The sequence below is a fragment of the Carcharhinus amblyrhynchos genome, chromosome 6 (genome assembly GCF_965287045.1).
Source record: "Carcharhinus amblyrhynchos chromosome 6, sCarAmb.v2.hapA, whole genome shotgun sequence".
Classification (NCBI taxonomy): domain Eukaryota; kingdom Metazoa; phylum Chordata; class Chondrichthyes; order Carcharhiniformes; family Carcharhinidae; genus Carcharhinus; species Carcharhinus amblyrhynchos.
Window position 1 is genome coordinate 91,624,304 of NC_137329.1, and position 21,269 is coordinate 91,645,572.

The 21,269-nt window shown below is 36.6% G+C and overlaps 1 protein-coding gene across 1 annotated transcript in view; it reads right to left on the minus strand.

Moving 5' to 3' along the window:
• Nucleotides 1–21,269, minus strand: part of mkrn1 (makorin, ring finger protein, 1) — a 77,723-nt gene that overhangs the window by 32,732 nt on the left and 23,722 nt on the right. Inside the window, exon 3 of the mRNA XM_080190927.1 lies at nucleotides 13,097–13,338. Coding sequence (XP_080047053.1) covers nucleotides 13,097–13,338 — 242 coding nt within the window. The remainder of the gene's footprint in view (nucleotides 1–13,096; nucleotides 13,339–21,269) is intronic.

The window sequence follows — 21,269 nt, forward strand, 5'->3', positions numbered from 1 at the left end:
GTAGGGTTTCTATGATTCTGAGACACATCTTATTAAATAAATAACTAATGTACTATCTTCATATTCACTTCTAAACGTCCTCACTGGCCCTGAAAACTATCATATTTGTGAAATGTCAAATTTCTCTAAACTAAAATATTCCACATTAAAATTATACTTTTTAAAAAGTATTTATAATGGCATTTTAGCTATTTCAATCTAATCAATTAATTTTGGTACCTGAAAACGTAATTAAAATTGAGTATTACGTGCTTTTAACTTCTTGGTTTGCTGCATGCAAATACTTCAATGTGACTGGTTGCTTACCTGTTTGTTGATGCACACTAAGACATCCTGTTGACTTGGCACAGATTTAACCAGATTGGGAAAGGGTAAAATCATTTCACAGAGATCACACTATATTTGTGGGCCACAGAAAGCACATGTTTCACTGCTGACTGCAAAATACAGCCTGTATTTCAGTTCAATTCACATACAGCAGGCAGGATTCAATAATACAAAAATGCCCAACTTACTTCAAGAGTGCAGTCTGAAATTAGAGCTTCCTCCCACAAGCACAATCTCAGTTATACATAAGTTTCATAAGTTGTTTGCACACAGGTTGCATGTCCCTTTCCATGCAAATGCCAAGGAAATTCCAGTTCTGGTGTGGTGCACAGTGCAGTTCAACTGCTGTTGGACACAACTGCAACATTTTTGCTTTTAATGGAACCACATGCTGAATGTTGTGTCAAATTATTCCTGCCAAGTTCAAGTCACTAGCCTCCAGTCCTCCTTGAATCTCAGGTATTTAATGATATCCAGAACACTGAAACCAATGTTAAAACATTGATGATGACTGCAGCCTCAATTATCAGTAAAATTTTCAGTGTTAACTTTTGATGATTTTGTGTTTATTCTGACTACTTTGGGATTTATATAAATATATCAGCATTTCTTCTTTAAAAACATTCAAGAAAATTGGTTAAATGCAGGAACCCAAGTATCATCTCAATCTTGTCATCAGCTTTATCACAAGGATAGCCATCTCTGATCATTACGTTATATTGCCCAACACTCTCAGTCCTATTCCTTCTGTGTCACCCTAAATAAATATTGTCCAATCACTTACAAGGGCTCTTTCAAGCTCTGAACTGTTTTACCGTTGGTCATCATCTGTACTGTTGATTTGCTCAAACACTCCCTCAACCACTGATGCCTTTTCCATCAGTAAGTCCCTTATTCACCACACATCTGTCACTCCCTGCATCTTTAATTCAAGTCCAAATAATTCATCTCAACTGTTTTAGACATCATTCAGAGCCAGATCCAGCTGCATCATGCATCTAGTTCTATCTGGCCTCACCCTTCTGCCAAGACTGCCCATTTTTCCAGTATCATGTTGAATGCAAAGATAGCCCCAGGTTATTTTCTCCACCACTGTCTCTTTTAACCTTGCTCCCCTGACCTTGGAAGTGCAAGGATGTCATGGATTTTTTCTGGAACTGATACCAGGACTATTCATTCAGCTGTATCATTCTTCGTCAAGTCAGACATCTCCTAAGGTTTCCTTTTAGTGGTCCTGAACCTGTGTGTCTACTTTTTACACCTGTTATGTCCTCTCCAAGCACATGAGACCCACCTCCTTTGCTCTCAATCCTATTCCAACTAAACTGCTGACCAACTTCCTCTCTGGGCCTCCATATTAGCTGACAATGTAAACAATTCCTTTTCCTCAATTATATCCTGCTCTCTTTTAAAACTACCAATACCATACACCTCCACAAAATACACACCCTCAAATCCTCTGTCCTTGCAAACTACTGACTCATCTGCAGTATTTCATTCCTCGCCAAAGTATTAAATGGTTTTCCCCCAAATCTGTGCCCACCTTTCCCACCAATCCATGTCTGAACCTTTCTGATCAGGTTTCTGTCCCTGCATTGCACAGAAATAGCTGTTATCAATGCCACAAAAGACATGCTCGGTAACTGGTGTAACTCTTCACACACTTCTTGACCTCTCTGCAGCTTTTGACAGCCAATCACATAATTCTTTAATGCCTCCCATTAATTATCCAGCTGAGTGTAATTGACATCATTTGGCTCCACTTAGACCCATCTCGTTTGTCAAAAAAATCAAGCTCTAGTTTCTCTTCATCATTACACATGGAGTGTCCCCAGGATCTTGTCAATAGTGCCTCACATCCTACATCTATATGCTGGTCCCGAGTGGCATTGTGTCAGGTTCCACACGTATGCTGATGACACCCATATCTTAACACCACCACTCTTGGCCTCTCCAGTGCCTTTAAATCATCAGCCTGTTTATATATATCCAATGCTATTCTGACTCACCCTCACCTTTCAAAACCTTGAGCTCATCAAAACTCTGCTATCCTTTATACCAACCCCACAAAATTGCACTCACTTATGAACCAACTCCAGATCAACCAATGCAGCTATTTTAAAAGTTTATTCGCATGTTCCATTCCCTCCATAGCCTCACATTTCCCTATATCTGTAACTTCCTCCAACCATACAAAAGAACTCTGCATTCCGTCAAAGCTAGCTTCTTACACAACCATCACTCTTCAGCTCATTGGTCCCAAGCTCTGAAATTCTCTCCCTATATCTCTACCAGTCTATATTTCTCTTTGTTTAAGACCTTGCTAAAAACCTAGCTCTTTGTCCAAGCTTTTGGTTTAACCCTCCTGGTATCCACTTGTTTGGCTCCTTGTCAATTTTTGACTGATTTGCCATTTCATGATTCTGAGATGCATCTATACTAAAGGCGTATATGAAACTTGTTTCAAAATTACATTTTTAACAGTGGAAAAGTAGTATAGAAATAATAAACTTGGACTCAAACACAGTTGACCATCAAAAAGTCATGGGAAATCTGGGAAAAAGATACAACAACAGGAAACCTGCACTTGAACAGAGTTAGAGAGTGGAGGAAGCTAGGGGACAAAGTACAAAGGAACCGGAGTAGCCCATTCAATCCCAGAAGCCTGGTACACCATTTAATTAAGTCCTAGTTGGTCTGAATCGGAAATACACTTATCCGATTTAGCTCCATATTCCCAGATAGATAGCCTTATACAACAAAAATTTCAGTCTTAAAGCCTCCATCTCAATAGCTACAATATTTTGGAGGAAGAGAAATTCAGATTTCTATTATCCCCTGCTAAATGGCCTGGGACAGGATTATAACCCCTCGCTCTTGATTCTCCATTGCCCACAACCAGCAGAAACGCTGGGCGGAATTTTACCAGCACGTCTGCCTGAGGTTCATACGAACCCGTCCAAGGCCAACGGAGAATGTCGTTCTCCGAGCCTTGCCCACCCCCAAAACTGGGGTGGCATGCTGGTTAAATTCTGGCCACTGTATGTCTTCCACAGAGTCCTTTAAACATTTTAAATACTTCACCCACATTGGCCTCAATCTTCTATACAAGTTATGTTTATCAACCAGTCTTCATAATTTAATTTTCTAAAGCTCTAACAACATGAAACATACAATTTAGGAGCAGGTAGGCCACATAGGCCTTTGAGTCTGTTCCACCCCATTATTCAAATAGATTACGGCTGATTTGATTGTAACCTCAAACTTACATTAATGCTTATCCCCATAATCTTCCATGCATTTATTCATCCAGAATCTATCTAGCTCTGCCTTAAAAATACTTTAAAAAATTTAATTCCACTGCCTTTTTGGAGGAAGAGATTTTCAAATAGACACAACCCGAGAGAAAAAAATCACTTCATCACTTTATTAAATGAGCAACCATTAATTCTAGATTCTCCCATATGGAGGAAACATCCTATTTACATACAACCTGTCAAAGACCACTCAGGATCTTAAAGGTTCCAATCAAGTTGCCTCAAACTCCAAAGAATACTAGCCTAATCTGTTCAAACTTTACTCATAAGATAACCTGCCCAATCCTGATATTAGTCTCGTAAACATTCTCTAAACTGTTTCAAATGCATTTACATTTTTCCTTAAATGAGGACACAATATTCCAAATATGGTTTCACCAATGTTCTGTACAACTGAGCCATAACCTCCTTACTTTTGTAATCAAATCTCCTCATAATAAACAGTAACATTCTATTAATTTTCCTAATTACTTGCTGTACCAGTATTTGCTTTTTGTAATTCATGCAGTAGGACACCCAGATCCCTCTGTACCTCACAGCTCAGCTATCTCTCACCATTTAAATAATAAGCTTCTTTTTTATTTTTCCTGTCAAAATGGAGAATTTCACGTTTGTCAACATGATACTCTATTTGTTCATTGTTCACTCACTTAACCTGTCCTTTTGTAACTTGCATACGTCCTCTTCACAACTTGCTTTCCTACCGTACCTCCAGTCTCTTCAGCCAAGTCATTTATATAAATTGTGGAAAACTTGAGGCCCCAGCACTGCCCCCTGTGGCACACCATTCATTACATCCTGCCAACCAGAAAAAGACTCACTTATGTCAACTTTTTCCTGTTAGTTAGCCAATCTTATAACAATGACAATATGTTACCCCCTACACAATCAGCTTTTATTTTCTGCAATAACCTTTGATGTGGCATCTTATGAAATGCCTTCTGGAAATTTAATTACAGTACACCCACTAATTCCCTTTTATTCAGAGCTCCTTCAAAGAACTCCAGTAAATTGGTGAAACATAATTTTCCTTTCACAAAACTACGTTGACTCTCAAAGTATCTTTTCCATACAAAAGGTAGTGGAACTCGAAAACTGGAATTTGCTCCCCTGGAGGTGATAGGCATTAAGGCCATCAGAATTTTGATAGTCAAAACTGATGGATTTTATATGGCAAGGATAACAAGTGATATGGAACAGGGTTGAGTAAATGGAGTTCAAGTATGAATCATCCAAAGTCTAACTGAATGACAGGACAGGCTTGAGCAGCTGAATGGTCTTCTCCTGTTCCTACAATCCTGAATACTCAGTATCACGCTAAATGGTCATGGGAGGGTAACGTAGAAGAAAATGTGTCCTTTGATTTCACCTGAAACCAATAAAGTTAAAACCAACCATGGCTATCAATTTATTTTTGTACCAGCAGATAGCTATCTATTGTCCCTCTGCTAAGTATATATGTTAGTCCCTTTAAGCAATGCATTGAAAATCAAAACACAATTTATGCTCTGTAAATTGTAATATGTTATATCACTTAATACATGCTATATTATATCTTATACATTTAAATAACTTGCAAACTAAAGATGGGAGGTGATCCATGACATGCTTGAAATGTATGTTGTGCCAAATAATCAATTTAATAACTTTGATCACCAAAAGTACCTTGAAATTAATAACGTATTTTATATTAAACAATTAACTGACACTTGTCTAAACTTTTGAAGTTAACTTATTTTATGAAAAAATATGAAGATATAAGTCAGAAGGATTTCAGTTTTTCACTGCCAACAGTATCTAACGCCTATGAAAGCATACCTTTTTAAAAAAGCTCAGATATGTTCTCCCTGGGCCTTCCAACTAATGTTGCTAAAGGGCAGGGTGAGTGGCTGGCTTCTGCGATTGTATACTTTTTAATAAGTTAGACTTGCACATAAAAACTGCCCAACAGAAACTCTTATTTCAAATGATGCTTCTTGCAAGGAGATGTCAAACTCCTGCTTGTTTTTTTTACTCTCTGTTACTGTGATAAGTAACTCAGTGATACAGGGGATTGAAATTGTCCCTCCTGTTACCTGACATGCACATTCAAAATGACAAGTTTAATGTTTCCTCCTGATTCAAAATGCTATGCATAAGCATTGTGAAATTTTAGCATGTAAGCAAATTAAGGCCGTGTTTCTTTCACGTAAAAATAAATTGTATTGATCAGTTCAATTATGTTAATGCTAAATGCATATTAGCATATCTGATCTGATAACCCATTTCATCTCTAAATATGCAACTGCAATTTTTCAATCTTTAAAGTATTCCAACTGATTGGAGCAGCCATCAACAAGACATTCTTTTCTATAGTATTCTTAGGTATTTCAGTATTTACTACAATGCAGTACAAATTTCCAAATGCAGAAACATACACAGAAGAAATTAATTCAATAATTTATTACATGGATGCAGACAATTATTGCAGACCTGTTAATTATCACATTTACCGAGTTATCCAGTTACGCTCTCAGATATTCAAAAACAACTTCTGAATTTTTCAACCTTTTTCTATAAAGCAATCCAATTTAGCTAGAGCAATTTTACATCTAGGAAACTGGAACATAGCTTTGGAACTGAAAACTGATCAAGTTAGACAGACACAAAATATCTTTTGACACCTGACCAATTAATATTGTTTAGCATATGAAACAAAGAATTACTGTACTTTTTCTGCTGGTTAAGGAATCAAAAACAAAATGGGATTATCAGAGATTGAAGCAAAGCAAATGTTACAAACAGATCTATTGAGTTCTAATTACTGTCATAACAATATAGAAAGTAGTGGAAAAATTCAGCAGGTCTGACAGCATCTGAGAGGAGAGAAACAGAGTTAACGTTTCCAATCCCAAATGATTCTTCTTCAGAACTGAATGCAGGTAGGAACGTGATAAGTTAAAACCCACAGATGCTCCCAGACCTGAGTTTTTCCAGCATTTTGCTTTTATTTCAGATCGCCAGCATCCGCAGTATTTTGTTTTTAATCATACACAATACATGTTTATCTAAAAATATGCTAAGTGATAGTACATTAGTGCCAGTATTATTCTGTCATTATTGAACCTGTTCTTTTTGTTTTTGATACATAGGAAAGCTATAATAGAATTCTCTTTTGAACACCAATGTGAATAATCTAATATGATTCTTCTTCAAATGCCTACGCGGCAAACTATGTGATGTTGTCATTCATGAACTGTAGTCAGCTGTATATGGAATTATTCAGCGCGTTGATAACAATTGTTGTGATGCATAAATAATGGCCGCCTTCTGTATTGTAAATTTCTATGATTCCATTCCTCTCCCAATATCAGCCAGTGACTCAACAAAAGTTGTCTTCAAGGTATTCCAAGGCCTTCAGGTCAAGGCCAAAGAAGCTTTGTCAGATTTCAATCCAAAGACTAGGCAGCTTTATTTCAGCATATGGGCTTATTGCTTCTTTGCAAAGTCCATCTTGGATGGGAATTTGTTTAATGTTATTATCCTACTAAATTGTATACTGCCTTTCTAGAACTTTGCTATCAAAAGTATGCAAGAACATTGATTCATGAATTTGAAGCATCCTGTATATGAAGTAAACTCCGAAGCTCAGGACATAAGATAGGAAAGACCATGGCACAATCATTTCACCCAACAATGGCATGATTCATCAGAAGTCTTTCATACATCTTGCCAATTTGAACTCTAGTTTCTGGTGCACTCGTGAGTTTCTGATCAGATATGTGTATCTCCATCACCTCACTGTTTTAAGGGTGTCGACTCTACTACATTTTGGACTTTACCCAGCTTGGATTAATGATAGGCATTTGTCAGTGGACACAAAAGTCAGAGTTTTCAGAAAAGAATTAGAGTAATAGTGATTTACTTCTTCTGCTATTGTAGCGATCTCATCTGAACTGATCATACATTGTTTGTTCAGACAAAGTCTTCTTTTGGCTTGGCATTGAACAATGAAGAAAAGTTCACTGAACTCATTATTTTAGATTCCTATGAACAGCCCAGAAGGTATGTAAGTTACACCTCAAAAGTTTTAAACCTAGTAAACCAAGCAGCTGCATCCACTCATTTTATCAGCTGCTAGGGAAGTAGAATAATGCAGATTGAAACCTTGAAGGAAAGTTGAGAGTGGAATTATTTAAATGTTAAAGCAAATAATTAGTGTTAGTACAAGTCATTATTGTTGAGGGCTCACATACACAAAATAAGGAGTTGATATGACTTATCATGTCTTTTGTATAAATGACTGTTTGCCGCTGTTCTGATACCCATATAAAACAGCTCAAGATCTACAAAAATGTGTACAGTTAATTCATCAAAATGTAGAAATGATTCTAAAATATACAACTATTTATCAATTTTATATTTTCTAACGGACAGTTTTTTTCCGAGAAGTCAGTTGATCACAATAGTTATCCATGAATAAATGGAGAACAATGGGACATCCAGGATCAATTACAATGCAATAATAAAAATCAAAGTATTAATTTAAACACTTTCCACTAATAATACAAGATTCTAATCTGAAAAGGATCCAAAAAAAAACTATAACTGAAAAATAACAATGGAAAGGTATAAAAGTGACACGGAAACTTGGAAAACAATTTGTCTGAAAATGATTCATTATTGAATATACAAATGTAACTTAATGTGGTGTTTTAATTCCGTTTCTGGCTTCCCTGTAGCAACTCTCCCAAATGTTCATGTCAATGGCATATAACTTGTTACTGGATTAACTGTCAGTATTGAAAAATACAGACAGTATTTATATTAGACTGACGTTGGATTCACAATAACCCAAACAGTAGCTCTGGTAAAACAAAAATAGAACTTCACTGCATCATATTCATAAATAAAAGCTCTCCAAGTTCTCTGGACCTAGCTAAAATACTGTTTATAGGGAGCAGATTTTGAGAAGCAGAACTTTAACAGTTCCTGTTTTAGTTATTGTTTGTTTTATTGAAGTGATTTAGCTGTATTTACAGAGACAAGATGAGGAAATCCTGGACTACAATTTCCTGTGGTAAATAAAATCCATACTGTGGATCATTACACTCTTTATTGCAGTCGTACATTTATATAAAATAATGGTAATTCAAAATTGTATCTTCATGTCACCAGACTGGATTCAATCACATTACAGATTAAATACAATAGCATTTACAAGAAAAAAATGCAAAAATCTCAAACACTTATTGAACGATCTTTAACCTTTCCCCTGTAAGTTTGGCTGCAATGCCCCAATCCCACTTGTAAACATTCTTTTCTTTAGTTAGTATCAAACCATTTGCATGTGATAGGATCCCAGACCTGTTCACCTGAATTGTGCCAAAACCAGTACAATGAATCTGCAACTTCTCTCTTGCCCTGTGTGTTGAACTTATCCAAAATCACCTGTACTTGTAACTGATTACAAATGCCATTCCTTTCTACTGATGGACTATGAGGAGAACCATTTAAAATAAAATGAAACCATCAGGAGAACATAATTTGAAGTAATTTAAGATTTTTAAAAATGCATTAAACAAAAGAATTTTGAATAATGTAAAGAAAATGCCAAAAGAACCAAAGTATCGACTCCATAAAACAAAAGGGATACATTTAAATATAGACTGGATTTGGCTGCTTTCTATAAATGAATTTTACGGTCACATCAGGCAAGGGACTTCATTCAGTCCTGATTGGTCAGCAGTGCAGGCAAGAGGTCATAAACCAACTACAAGCTATTTTGTTTCACTTGTCCACAAGGCAATAGGAGGGGGGAAGACAGGGAAAGGGAGTACATAAAAACGTGCAAAAATCAATTAAATGACAAAATATGATTAAGTGCATTTTTGTGCAGTTGTGACTGAGTTGATGCATGACTTTTAATTCTTAAGATATGAATCTCTTACATAAAATACATGTTATCTTAAATGTTGATACATTATAATTTTAGTAGATATAACATTACTTTAAATTAGACAGACAATAATAATTAGGTACAGCAAAATAATATATATCACAACAGTAAGTTCGAAAGCAAAGAGAAGCATTCCACACTACAAAATACCATAGGGTTCAACTACAGCTCGAAGGCAAAGAAACTCTGTGACTTACCCATACACAGAGAAATCAGTAAAGTGAAATAACTGAGAGAAGGGGCTAAGTGGGATGAAGTGTCACCAAACAACAATAGCACACGATTACAACTGATGGTGGCTTGATTGCAGTCCTCCATTTCAGTCCAGCTGTGTGTCCTTATTTACAGCTTGCTGCAATCCTGCTTGTGAATCAATGCTCCAAATGCCAGCTGCTAAATATATGTAACCATACGTGTTTGCGTGTTTATGTATTATATAATTTTGAAAATAAATTTGTTTCCATAACAAGTATCCTATCTCGTCAAATTAAATGTTAACACCTCAACAAGTCACAACTGGCCATTAAATGAGTAAATTCATTTTATACTGACTCCTTAAAAGTCATACCAAACTGAAAATGATCCTACTCAGAATTGCATAACCAGCAATTAATTAAAAGCAATACAGCTCTATGAAAAAGTTTAAAATATCAAAAATATGTAGATTTTGATTTATTCCCATGTGATTTTTTATATTTCAAAGATGACTACCTTTTAGATTTCCTCGGTGGTTTTTATGGTTAAATCTGACTAAATCGTCTGAAGTTTGGTTGATCTTACTTCAGTCCTTCAATATTTAGAGTGAAAATTTAAATTAAAATGGAGAAGTACTTCAATTGCAAATATACTGCTCCCTTCTCATGTGTATAGTTCATACAAGATTAGAATATGTAATCAAAATGAACAAAAATATCTTAAGTTTATTCATTGAAAGTAACCATACGTATCTATCTCTTCATATTAGCATTCTAATTCTATAAGGTCACATATACTTCATAAAACCTATCATAAGGATGCTGCAGTAAATAACATGGAAATATAAGCTAATACAATTATTTTTAATATCAAGATTTAATTTATGTATACACTCACACAAAAATCAGGCTATGAATAACTACATATCCAGGTTACCAGTTTCTAAGTGGCATTTCAAGAAGTTGGCTACCTCTTGTTTGGGGCAAGGGTGTAATATACAAAAGACTCCCCAAAAATAAAAAGAGTGCATTTTTTAAAGAAAATAAAATTGCTCTGCCAAAATCATTTGGTTAAGAATTGTTGAAATCACAATTCTATTGTTAAAGATGTTGTAAAAATGTATGTACGTAGAGAAAAAAAATCACAGAACAGTGCTGTGGTAACTCTGCCATCTTGAAACTAGGTCAACAATGGAAAGATGGAGCTGCAGTTTCCCCTCCAGATTTCAACAGCAGCACATGTTTACAACCAGGTTTACTTCAGTACCTGACCATCCATAAGCAGTCACACAGGATCAGGCACTTGAGAATCCTTTTGGGAGAAAGGAAATATTGTTTAATTTATCTATCATCTGATGAGGAATTTTAAGAAATTATATTTGAACTGCTCATTAATGTTCATTAACATTAAAACTCCTGGACAAAATTTGAGGTGACTTTCAGATGTTGATGGGTTTTCAATAAAGAGATCTCCAGACACAAAGAATGTGTTTTGATGATACATAACTGAAATTATATAAATAAAGTTCTTTAAGTTGCAACCATTTTTCTTAAGCACTTTCACTTTAAAAAGTAGATATAATTTTGGATGCACTGTTCTTAAATTAATCACTTTGGAAAGCTTTTGTAATAATTTTTATACTTGATTGAACAAAAGGCTTTGCTATCACAATTGTGGATCTAAATTTAATGAGAGGTCAATATATTCTCAATAATTATGCAGTTACTGCTAAATTTCAGCAACAAGACAGGTGGTTTGAAAGAATAACTTATTAATATTAAGTTTCAATCTGCTGCATGACACACTAGGAGGGTGGAACTGTAAGTGAGCTGTTAAAAGCTAAATTAAGCTGTCCCACATATAGTGACCAGAGCAGATTTTGGTATGTTAACTATTTAGAACCAGAAATACAGCAACTCTACTAAATGGGAGAAGCTCTAAACATTCGCAGTATATAAGAACCACTGGATAAGTTACATTTTAAAAATTACACATGAATAAAGTTCCTCCTTTCATCATTTGAGACATCCACACTTAACAGCCACCTCATCCCTTAAAAAAGAACAGCAAGTCCAGACTTTGCAGCATTCTCACCAAATAGTTGAATAAAGAAAAGTCCTTTGGGGAACAGAACTAAAATTTAATATGATTCATCAGCCACTTTATACAAATGACTATATGACACGCATTGGTAGCTAAAACATATATTCCATAAATATTACTTCTATTGACATTGGCAAACATGTCTCCTTCTAAGCTGATTAAGCAAAATGTAGCGTGGTTCATAAAATCAGAAACAATAATTCCTGTTTTCAACAAAAACCCAAAATACATTTATTCAGCACAGCACCCAGTAGCATACAGGTGGTTAAAGTGACTGACGTCCTTGTGCCTCCCTCATTTTTCATACTTCCACAAATATGCCAGAGCGTGTTGTTCCATAGGTTCTACTTAACATGGTAAAGCAATTCTATGAACCTAAAGATATCTGACTTGCAGCAATTCCCTATCCTGGTTATAACATGCTATATTCTGCAATTATTGTAAGCTGTCATGGTTTCTGGTGTTGTCTTCCTTCTACATTCTTACAGAAAATCAATTAAAATATGAAACAATTCAGGGAAAGATACCAGGAAGTAAACACTATACTTAAAGCATTTCTCCTTCCTCAAATAATTGAGCATTGCTTAGCAACTTCCACCAAATATGGACTTTGGGAAAAGTCACGATTTATAGTTTAATCCTTAAAAAGTTTAATGTTATTTTGTGCCCTGAGGCTAAGGGTGTCTTTGACTTTATATCAAAGTTACATTATTTTGCATAAATGTGACTTTTCGGAGGAACGAAAACAGCAGAACCAGTAAGTGGTAGGAAAAAAGCAAGCGGTCATTCCAAGATCATTGTAAAACCAGCTCCTCAAAAAAAAACAAACATGTGTCTTACCAGAAAAGGAGAGAGGCAGCAGAAATAAAGGGGCAAGGAAACACAACTTACCTTCATAAATCTAACATAGATCAAATTGTGCTGTTTTAGTTGCGACATTGTAACCTCCATTTTCACAAAATTTGAGCAAGGCATAAAACTAAAAGCTCTTTTGAAAAGGAAATCAAATCTGAATCATTTACCCATTCCTATACAGGTAGCCCTTGTTCATTTTGTAAGGTTACAGACGGAACTGCTTGGTACAAGTTATTGTAAATAATTCCGAACATTGGAGGTTCTATAAAGTAAACTGAAAAATACTACAGTAGATTGTTTTGTGATTTTTTTTGTTTATTTTGTTAAGTATCAAGCACGTAAACATGTCGAATCAGCTTACTTCGTCCACAGTATGGCTGTCCAGGTATAAACTCTGCTGCATTAACCCAGTCCTCCAGGTTTGAGCTTGATGTTGCAGGGTTGGATTCCTCAATCACTGTTTTTGTGCTCATTTCACCATTTAATTTGGTAAGTGGAGTAAGTTTAGTAGCTGATGCGGTGGCAGAATCCTTCGGGATCAATGGCGTAGGACCACTCTGAACCTCCGACAATCCTTGGTTTGACGGCTTCACGTGGTCATACCTGTATATCAATTAGGGATGTTACAATTAATGCAACATCATAAACCTGTTACAACAACCCTTTTTCTTAGGAATATGAATATAGAAGTAGGCCATTCAGTCCCTCAAGCCTGCTGTGCTATTCAATTAGATCGTGACTGATCTACACTTCAAATTCACTATCTGCTTTTGTTGCACATTTCTCACCAGCCACCTACAATACAAAATTCTACTGATCCTAGTCTTGAAATTTTCAACTATCTTGGGAAATATACCCACTACTGTTTCCATGCTAAGTGCTTCCTGATCTCACTTCTAAATAGCCTAGTTCTAACTTCATTACTCCTTTATAATCCAGATAACCCACTTCAGTGTAATGAACAAATTAAATACATGATCACCCAGCAACCTCCTAAACTAAGGAAATACAAGTCAACTTGTCCTCATAATTTAATCTATAATCTGTAATAATTTTGGTAAATCTGTCTTGTGCCCCTTCCAAAGTGGAGTATATTTAGTAGACATCTTTCCTGAGACTTTCCTCAATGCTCAGGGCTGAATGCATTTAGTCAGTTAGGGCCTGCCAAACACATGAAATATCATGTTTTCAATTTAGAATTCGAATCACTAAGATAAAGGCCAATATTCCATTGGGTTTTTTTGATTATTTCATATGCCTGTGCACTTGTGCAGACGAACATCTGAATCCCTTCATTCATCCATAGCACCTAATCTTATCATTAAAAAATATGCAAAATATTTCTCAAATGCAAAGTGGACAATCTCTCAGATTTCCACGTCAAACTCCATTTACCAGTTCTACCCACACATTAATCTATGCCCCAATTTCAATCCACACAATTTACTGCATCTGCTAAGTTAGTGTTACCTGCAACTGGAGTAATAAAACATGGAAAGTAGGAAATTACTTTTTCCAGTTCATTATATAGTGAAAAGCTCAGAATTCAGCAAATATCCTGAAGGAACACAAATTGTTATGTCCTTACGAATCACAACAGCTTTTATGTATTTTACTCTCAACCTATGTTAAGCCTATGTTACAAGGTCCCATTTCTGTTAATAATCTCTTGTATGGAATCTGCCTCCTGGACATCCATACAGACAACATCAATAAATGTTCCTTTATATATCATCACAGTGACAACATTTTCAACTAGATTTATTAGACATGCCCTATCTTTTGTAAGTTCATGTTGACTCTGATCAGATGATGATGCAATGACTGGGCACTTGGACAACTGCCTCTGACGACTAATAACATCTTCACAACTGACATTACACTGACAGATCCTCTATTAGCCAGTTTCTCCCTTCCTTCCTAAATAATGACTGACGTGCAATTTTCCATACCTCAAAAAATAACATGATTCCTGAATCTTGACAAAATTTTGACTAATGCATCTGCAATTTCTCTGCCCATTTTCTAACGTCCTAGACTGGGAATCATCAAATCCTGGAGATTCATTCTAATTACTTGATCTATATTTTCTCCTTTTCTTTACTATTCTTAGATTCCCTTATAACACCTATTATTTAACGTTCTTCATTTCCTATAATACATTTAACAAGTCTTCCTTTTCCAGTTCAATCAGAAACATTAACTGTTTCTTTCTCCCCAAATCTAATACAGACCTATCGGGCTCAACAGCTCAAAGTTCCCAACCCTCTTTTAATAATGTTGAACTGTTATCTGTAACTGTATCCATTCCTGTTGGTTTTTGATCCCTGCATTTAATTGTGGGCAGAATTCAAGCATTATTGCAAGCATACATAATGTGCCATGAGGAGGTACTAAAACAATTTGGAACTTTACTCTATTCCTGAGTCCTTCCTGAAGTATAAAGAAGCTCATCATTAGGAACCTGTACAACGTTTGCAAATGTGCCTTGGCTACAGATCTTATCTAATGCAATTCAACCATTTTTTCAAAAAATGCAATTAAATCAAACTGCAAAGCTAAAAATTGCAGATTCAAAACTAAATGTTACTAACATTGTAGCCATGGTATACTTTCTAATTAGACTTTAGGAATACTTTCTAACAGGTCATTGATACTAGGAGATTACCTCAAATGTTACTTTTGCACTTACAATTAACTTTGTAGCATAGAAAGGATGAGAGATTAAAACAAGGGCTGAACAATCACAATTGTCAGTGACCAGCTGGTTTGAAAGACATCCTAATGATAAATGTCCCATTTCAAGTTAATATTTATTCTTGTCCTGCCTTATTGTTCAAATTGAATGAGGCATGTAAAGCTGTTGCCTGAATAAGCAAGACAATCAATTTAATCAAGGAAAAGTGGTTTGTAGCAATTTTTATGTAGAGCAGGGGACATATTTCAATCACATAATTATGTTACAAGCAACAGCTTTATGAAGTAAGCCTACCTATGACATTTAGGAACAAACCAGTAAGTATACTGTATCCCCAGGCACCAGCAATTTCTCTGAGGAACAATTGGGAGAGGGTGAATAATGGCAGAAGTCCATTATTGGAGTGAGGGCCCGACCAATGCTGAATCTTCCTCTCCTGCCCATGTGCCTTTACAAAAATTATTTTGGCTCTTTCAGAAGCCTTCATTTCAACTATAATCAGAAATATTTAGGTGCTTCTGCCTCTTAGAATTGACATTCCTTTCTAACACTTGCGCTTGGTGAATTTTGCTGTTTCACAGCTTACTGTGTGACACACCGCCACCAGACCACCCAACAATTTATTCTGTCACTTTAGAATCATGAGTTGGTTTAGGATAATGGGTGGAATCCATGTCCCAAACCAATCCCGAAGATCAGTCTGCTCCAGACAGAAATTCAGGCTGGTTTGGTAAGCAAAAGCATTGTTATACAGCTAACTGGCAAAACAGAATAAAGCTGTCAGTCTACACTGCATACATCATTAATGCAGAAACTAACCAGCAAGTTGAGAAGGGAAACTCTGTTTTGAGAATTTCCATTATTTGATATTCAATTTATGCCACCCCACCTTTGCCTCTGGGGGGGTCTTCTATCAAATAAACTTGTTGGACTTTAACCTGGTGTTGTGAGACTTCTTACTGTGTTTGCCTCTTGCAACAGCTCACTCTCAAACTACTCTTTTTTTTAAAAAAAAGAATTTGCTGTATTTTCACATTACTTGTACATTAAACTGACAAAGTTAGGTTTTGTATTTAATTTTAAAGACTTAAACTACACAAAAGACCATTTGGTAGAAATAATAGTAGGAGGGATTATTATTTAAAAGGCAAAAAGCTGCAGCATGCTACGGTGCAGAGGGACCTGGGGGTCCTTGTGCACGAGTCGCAAAAACCCAGTCTTCAGGTGCAACAGGTGATCAAGAAGGCGAATGGCATGTTGGCCTTTATAGCAAGGAGGATAGAATATAAAAGTAGGGAGGTATTGCTGCAACTGTACAGGGCACTGGTGAGGCCGCAGCTGGAGTACTGTGTGTAGTTTTGGTCGCCGCACTTGTGCAAGGATATATTGGCCTTGGAGGAAGTGCAGTGGAGGTTCACTACGCTGATACCGGAGATGAGGGGGTTGGACTATGAAGAGAGACTAAATAGACTAGGTCTATAGTCATTGGAGTGTAGAAGGATGAGGAGGGATCTTATAGAGACGTATAAGATAATGAAGGGGATGGATAGGGTAAAGGTAGAGAAATTCTTCCTGCTGAGAAAGGATAGCAGGACGAGAGGGCACAGCCTCAAGATAACGGGGGTGGGGGCAGTTTAGATCAGAGTTGAGGAGGAACTTCTTCACTCAAAGGGTGGTGAATCTCTGGATTTCTCTGCCCGTTGAAGTGGTGGAGGCTACCTCGCTAAATATATTTAAGTCATGGGTAGATAGGTTTTTGATAGACAAGGGAATTAAGGGTTATGGGGAGAAAGCGGGAAAGTGGAACTGATCCACTTCAGATCAGCCGTGATCTTATTAAATGGCGGGGCAGGCTCGAAGGGCTAGATGGCCTACTCCTGCTCCTATTTCCTATGTTCTTGTGTTTTTAAATGGATAAACGGAATCATGTTTTAAGAACCTTTATTGTGGATACACTCAAAGGACTCTCAGTTACACAGGGGATAATATAGCTAAAAAAATTTCAAACAGCATTCTGAGTTTTTTTTGGGAAACAAATCATCAGAATGCATAATTAGGGCAAATGTACTCACTATAAAATAGCAGCAATTGTGTGTCACTGACATCATCACAAAATCATCTACAGAAATAATATGTGCTAAGATAGTTAAGTTTTCAATTAAACATGCATCTGAGTACCGAACTTAAAAGAAATATGCACAAATCAATAGTTAATGAGTGTTTATCATGAATCAGATGATACAATGATGGCGACATACCATTTCATTCACATCACATTATCAATGCTACTGATTCACAGTGATTGAAATCAGCAGCTTTTATAATTGTAGTATTCGGAAGATTAAATGCTGAGACTGTCCTGTTTTTGAATAAACTGTAAATCAGTGGCCTTGTTTACTGTAACATTTCATTTTACCTGCCTCAGTTGTACCTTTAACCTTTTCTAAGTACTAGAATTACAATAACATTGAGAGAAAGAACGGATGCAGGAACGTAGTGGTTATGGAACAGGAATTGAGAGGTGATGAGTTCAAACATTGTGGCTGTGCAATGTTAAAATGAAAATCAATAAATCTAGTCATTTACAGGCTGGCAGCAGAAATAAAACCAAAGCTAAATCTGTTGGGACTGTCCCAAAACCAAACCGACTAACTTCAGAAATCTGCAAACCCTTTATACAGTACAGTTTTAAAGTGGCCTAGCTAGGCACTCAATTTACACTTTTCACAACTTCAGGAATTCCTAAAAAAGTACTTTTGAAATGTAATCACTATTGAATTTAAGAAACATAACTGCCAAGTTGCGCACAAGCTCCCACAAATGCAATGTGACAATAACAAGACAAAGTTCCCTTGCTAAACAACAATTACACTCTGACGAACTGGTGACTCTAATTATGAGTGAGATGTTGTGGTCTTCAGAGTAATCAACATTATAAGGATAATAATACATTGTGCATGCATGGAACAGGTAATGCCCCAAAACTAGAAATCTCAACTCAGAGACCATGCTGAATGTCAGATTAGGCAGTTTGGGTCAGGATGGGTGAGATGGTCAAGAGTTGCTCAAAGCATGGGAATAGACTCACACACAATTAAGTAAAGGATAACCAGTCAGGCACAAGGTCATGCCAATGCTAGGTCTAGTTTTTATTTATTTTTACTTAATTAAAATTGATGCACAGCATATTCTAGTAAAAGTCCAGTTTTTGAACAGCTGGATTTGAGACAATGTACTGTTTAACTCTTCTCCCGTTAAACAGCATATAAGCCACAAAAAAATGCACTAATTATACAAAGAATGGATATCCTATAAAGTTGTTCAGATCAAAATGCCATCTTACCCAAGTTTTGAATTTTTATCTTAGCATACAAAAGATGTTAGGCAAGATATACTAGATTGGAGATAGGTTCCCAGCATTCAGCAACTGGCCTTGGGGAAAAGGGCATAACTTTAGTACTGCATGGTTATGGGAATACTTTTGCAATTTGTCAAAGCTCAGGGAAATGATTCTCTGATTAGCCAGAGTTGAGGTGTTGAGGCTTTGTACCAGAGGGCTGCCATGGTGCCAATATCATGTCAGGGGAAGGAGATGCAGTGAAGTCCTGGAGCTCAACAACACTGTAAAACATAATCTAACCTTTGACAAATCGGAGGTTTAAAATGTGGAGTTCGGCTCAACTGGGTACTTTTGAAATCAATTGGCAGGGTCCAAAGTCTGGAAGACCAGCCATGATTGTACTGAATGGCTGTTCAAGAGACCCTACTCTTATTTCTCATGTTCTTAATCTGAAGATAGATTTTGAAAACAAAAGACATTAACAGTCCTATTTCTCAGAATTACTCTAGACTCAAATAACGTGCAGGTTGTCAATTACCTCACATGGCCATTTATAGTAAAGTTCAAAGACACTGCACCATCTCATTATACTCAACCACCTGCTTACTTCACTGATCTATACACTCTGAATGATCTGATAGGGATTTCCATTCAAATACAATGACAAAAACAAAAATATGCAGACCAAGGTCTTTCTGAATTAAACAAAAACAGAAAATGCTGGAAAATCTCAGCAGGCCTGACAGCATTTGTGGAGAGATTTGCTGAGATCTTCCAGCATTATCTGTTTTTGTTTCAGATTCCAGCATCCGTAATAAGTCGCTTTTATTTAACTGAACTATACAAATCTCTACCCATTCCTGAGGTGAAAAATTGATCAGTTAACAATGCATATTCCATACAAATTGCAAAAACAGAAAGGAATGGCCAACAGCCCTCCAGTTGCTGCAAAGGAAAAATCAGATAAACAATCACTGCACTTGTGTTAAACTGTAGGCACTGTAATACCAAGGGCATACAGGGGAGTTATGCAGTTCAAGATAGTAGCAAAATGAACAAGCAAGGTCTGCAGATGCTAACATGTTCTGGGGTTGAGCAGCACTAGATGATGTTTCTAGCAGCACAGGAAAGACTGGGGTAGGGATGGGATCATCATCCCAGCATCTGGCAACGAGAACAAGCAAGGAGGTTCAATGGTCTAGTAGCAAATGGCACACTAGTCAAAGATTCATGGTCCTTTATACCTACCCAGTTTGATTGCATTCTGCAGCTGCCAGACACCAGCTCTTCCCCCTCCACCCCACTCACTCCATCTGAACTCCATACAGCCTAGATCTTATTGGGGAGGGGTGGCTAGAGAATCAACATCAAAGATCAGAGAGAATTGTTTTGGTTTGACAACGTACTGGGGAAACAAGGAAGCTTCCATTTTTGAACAAAAGTACATAGATGATGCAATGATTTTTAATTGTCTGAGACTCTGAAAATTCAAGCTAATTGTTTTTTTCTCCAATTTGAAATGCTTTTCAACCAGCAAAGCTATTAGCATCAATCTTTCTTGAAAATACTGGAAACTTAAGTCTGAATAGCAAACAAATGCAGACTCAATCTCTGATCTCCAGTGGGAAGACACCCAACAATTTTGGATGCAATTTCCATTATACACATTTGATCATTTTAGTCATCACTCCCATCAATGTCTTGGATTGATTGTGTCAAGAGGCATTGAATCAGAAAAGATTTAACGTATATACATTAATTGATCTTTCATGGCTTAGCTTGTGGACAGCCATTACAAATTTCATGCATCTTCTGGTTCAACATTGGTGCTCAGTCCCGTAAAGAGACCCCAGCAACCAATAGTATAACCAATAACTGTACAATATTTACTTAAACTATGGTGTAGCCCAATGACCGCATGTCTATCAGACTCTTAAGATCTTCCACATGCTACCACGTGTGTGCATCTGTCTTTAGAGAAAACAGGCTGAAAAGCACTAATGAAACAAGGCATGATTATGAACCAACAATTCTAATGACCATGAAGCCTGCAAACTCAGTATTAGGGGACTTGCATCAAGTTTCTTTCATTTGTATGTATTGCAACAATGCCTGTCTATATAGTAGTATTTCTTCATCATCTGAGATCATGACCAATTCTGGTCCCTGTCCAGGGGATTGTGATTTTTATCCCTTTCTTGCTCATCAGATTGGGATCTACTGCAGTAAAAATGTGCAGAGCAATGTGACTGCTGTAGGGCAAAAGTGCTTGGAGATCCCAGCCAAATTGAAATGGATTAATATGTTGCAGAACTCTGTGCAGGACAAACTCCATCCCTGTTGCAGCTGGTGAAGATGGTGGTGGCTGGGTGATGGCAGTGGTGGTGGTTGGGGGAGGGTGGAAATTGGCAGCTAAATCAGTATCTGGCAATATTGGCAAAATTTATTTATCAACTCTGGATGCAGGCATTCTTGGAGGTTTGATTCTACTAAGAT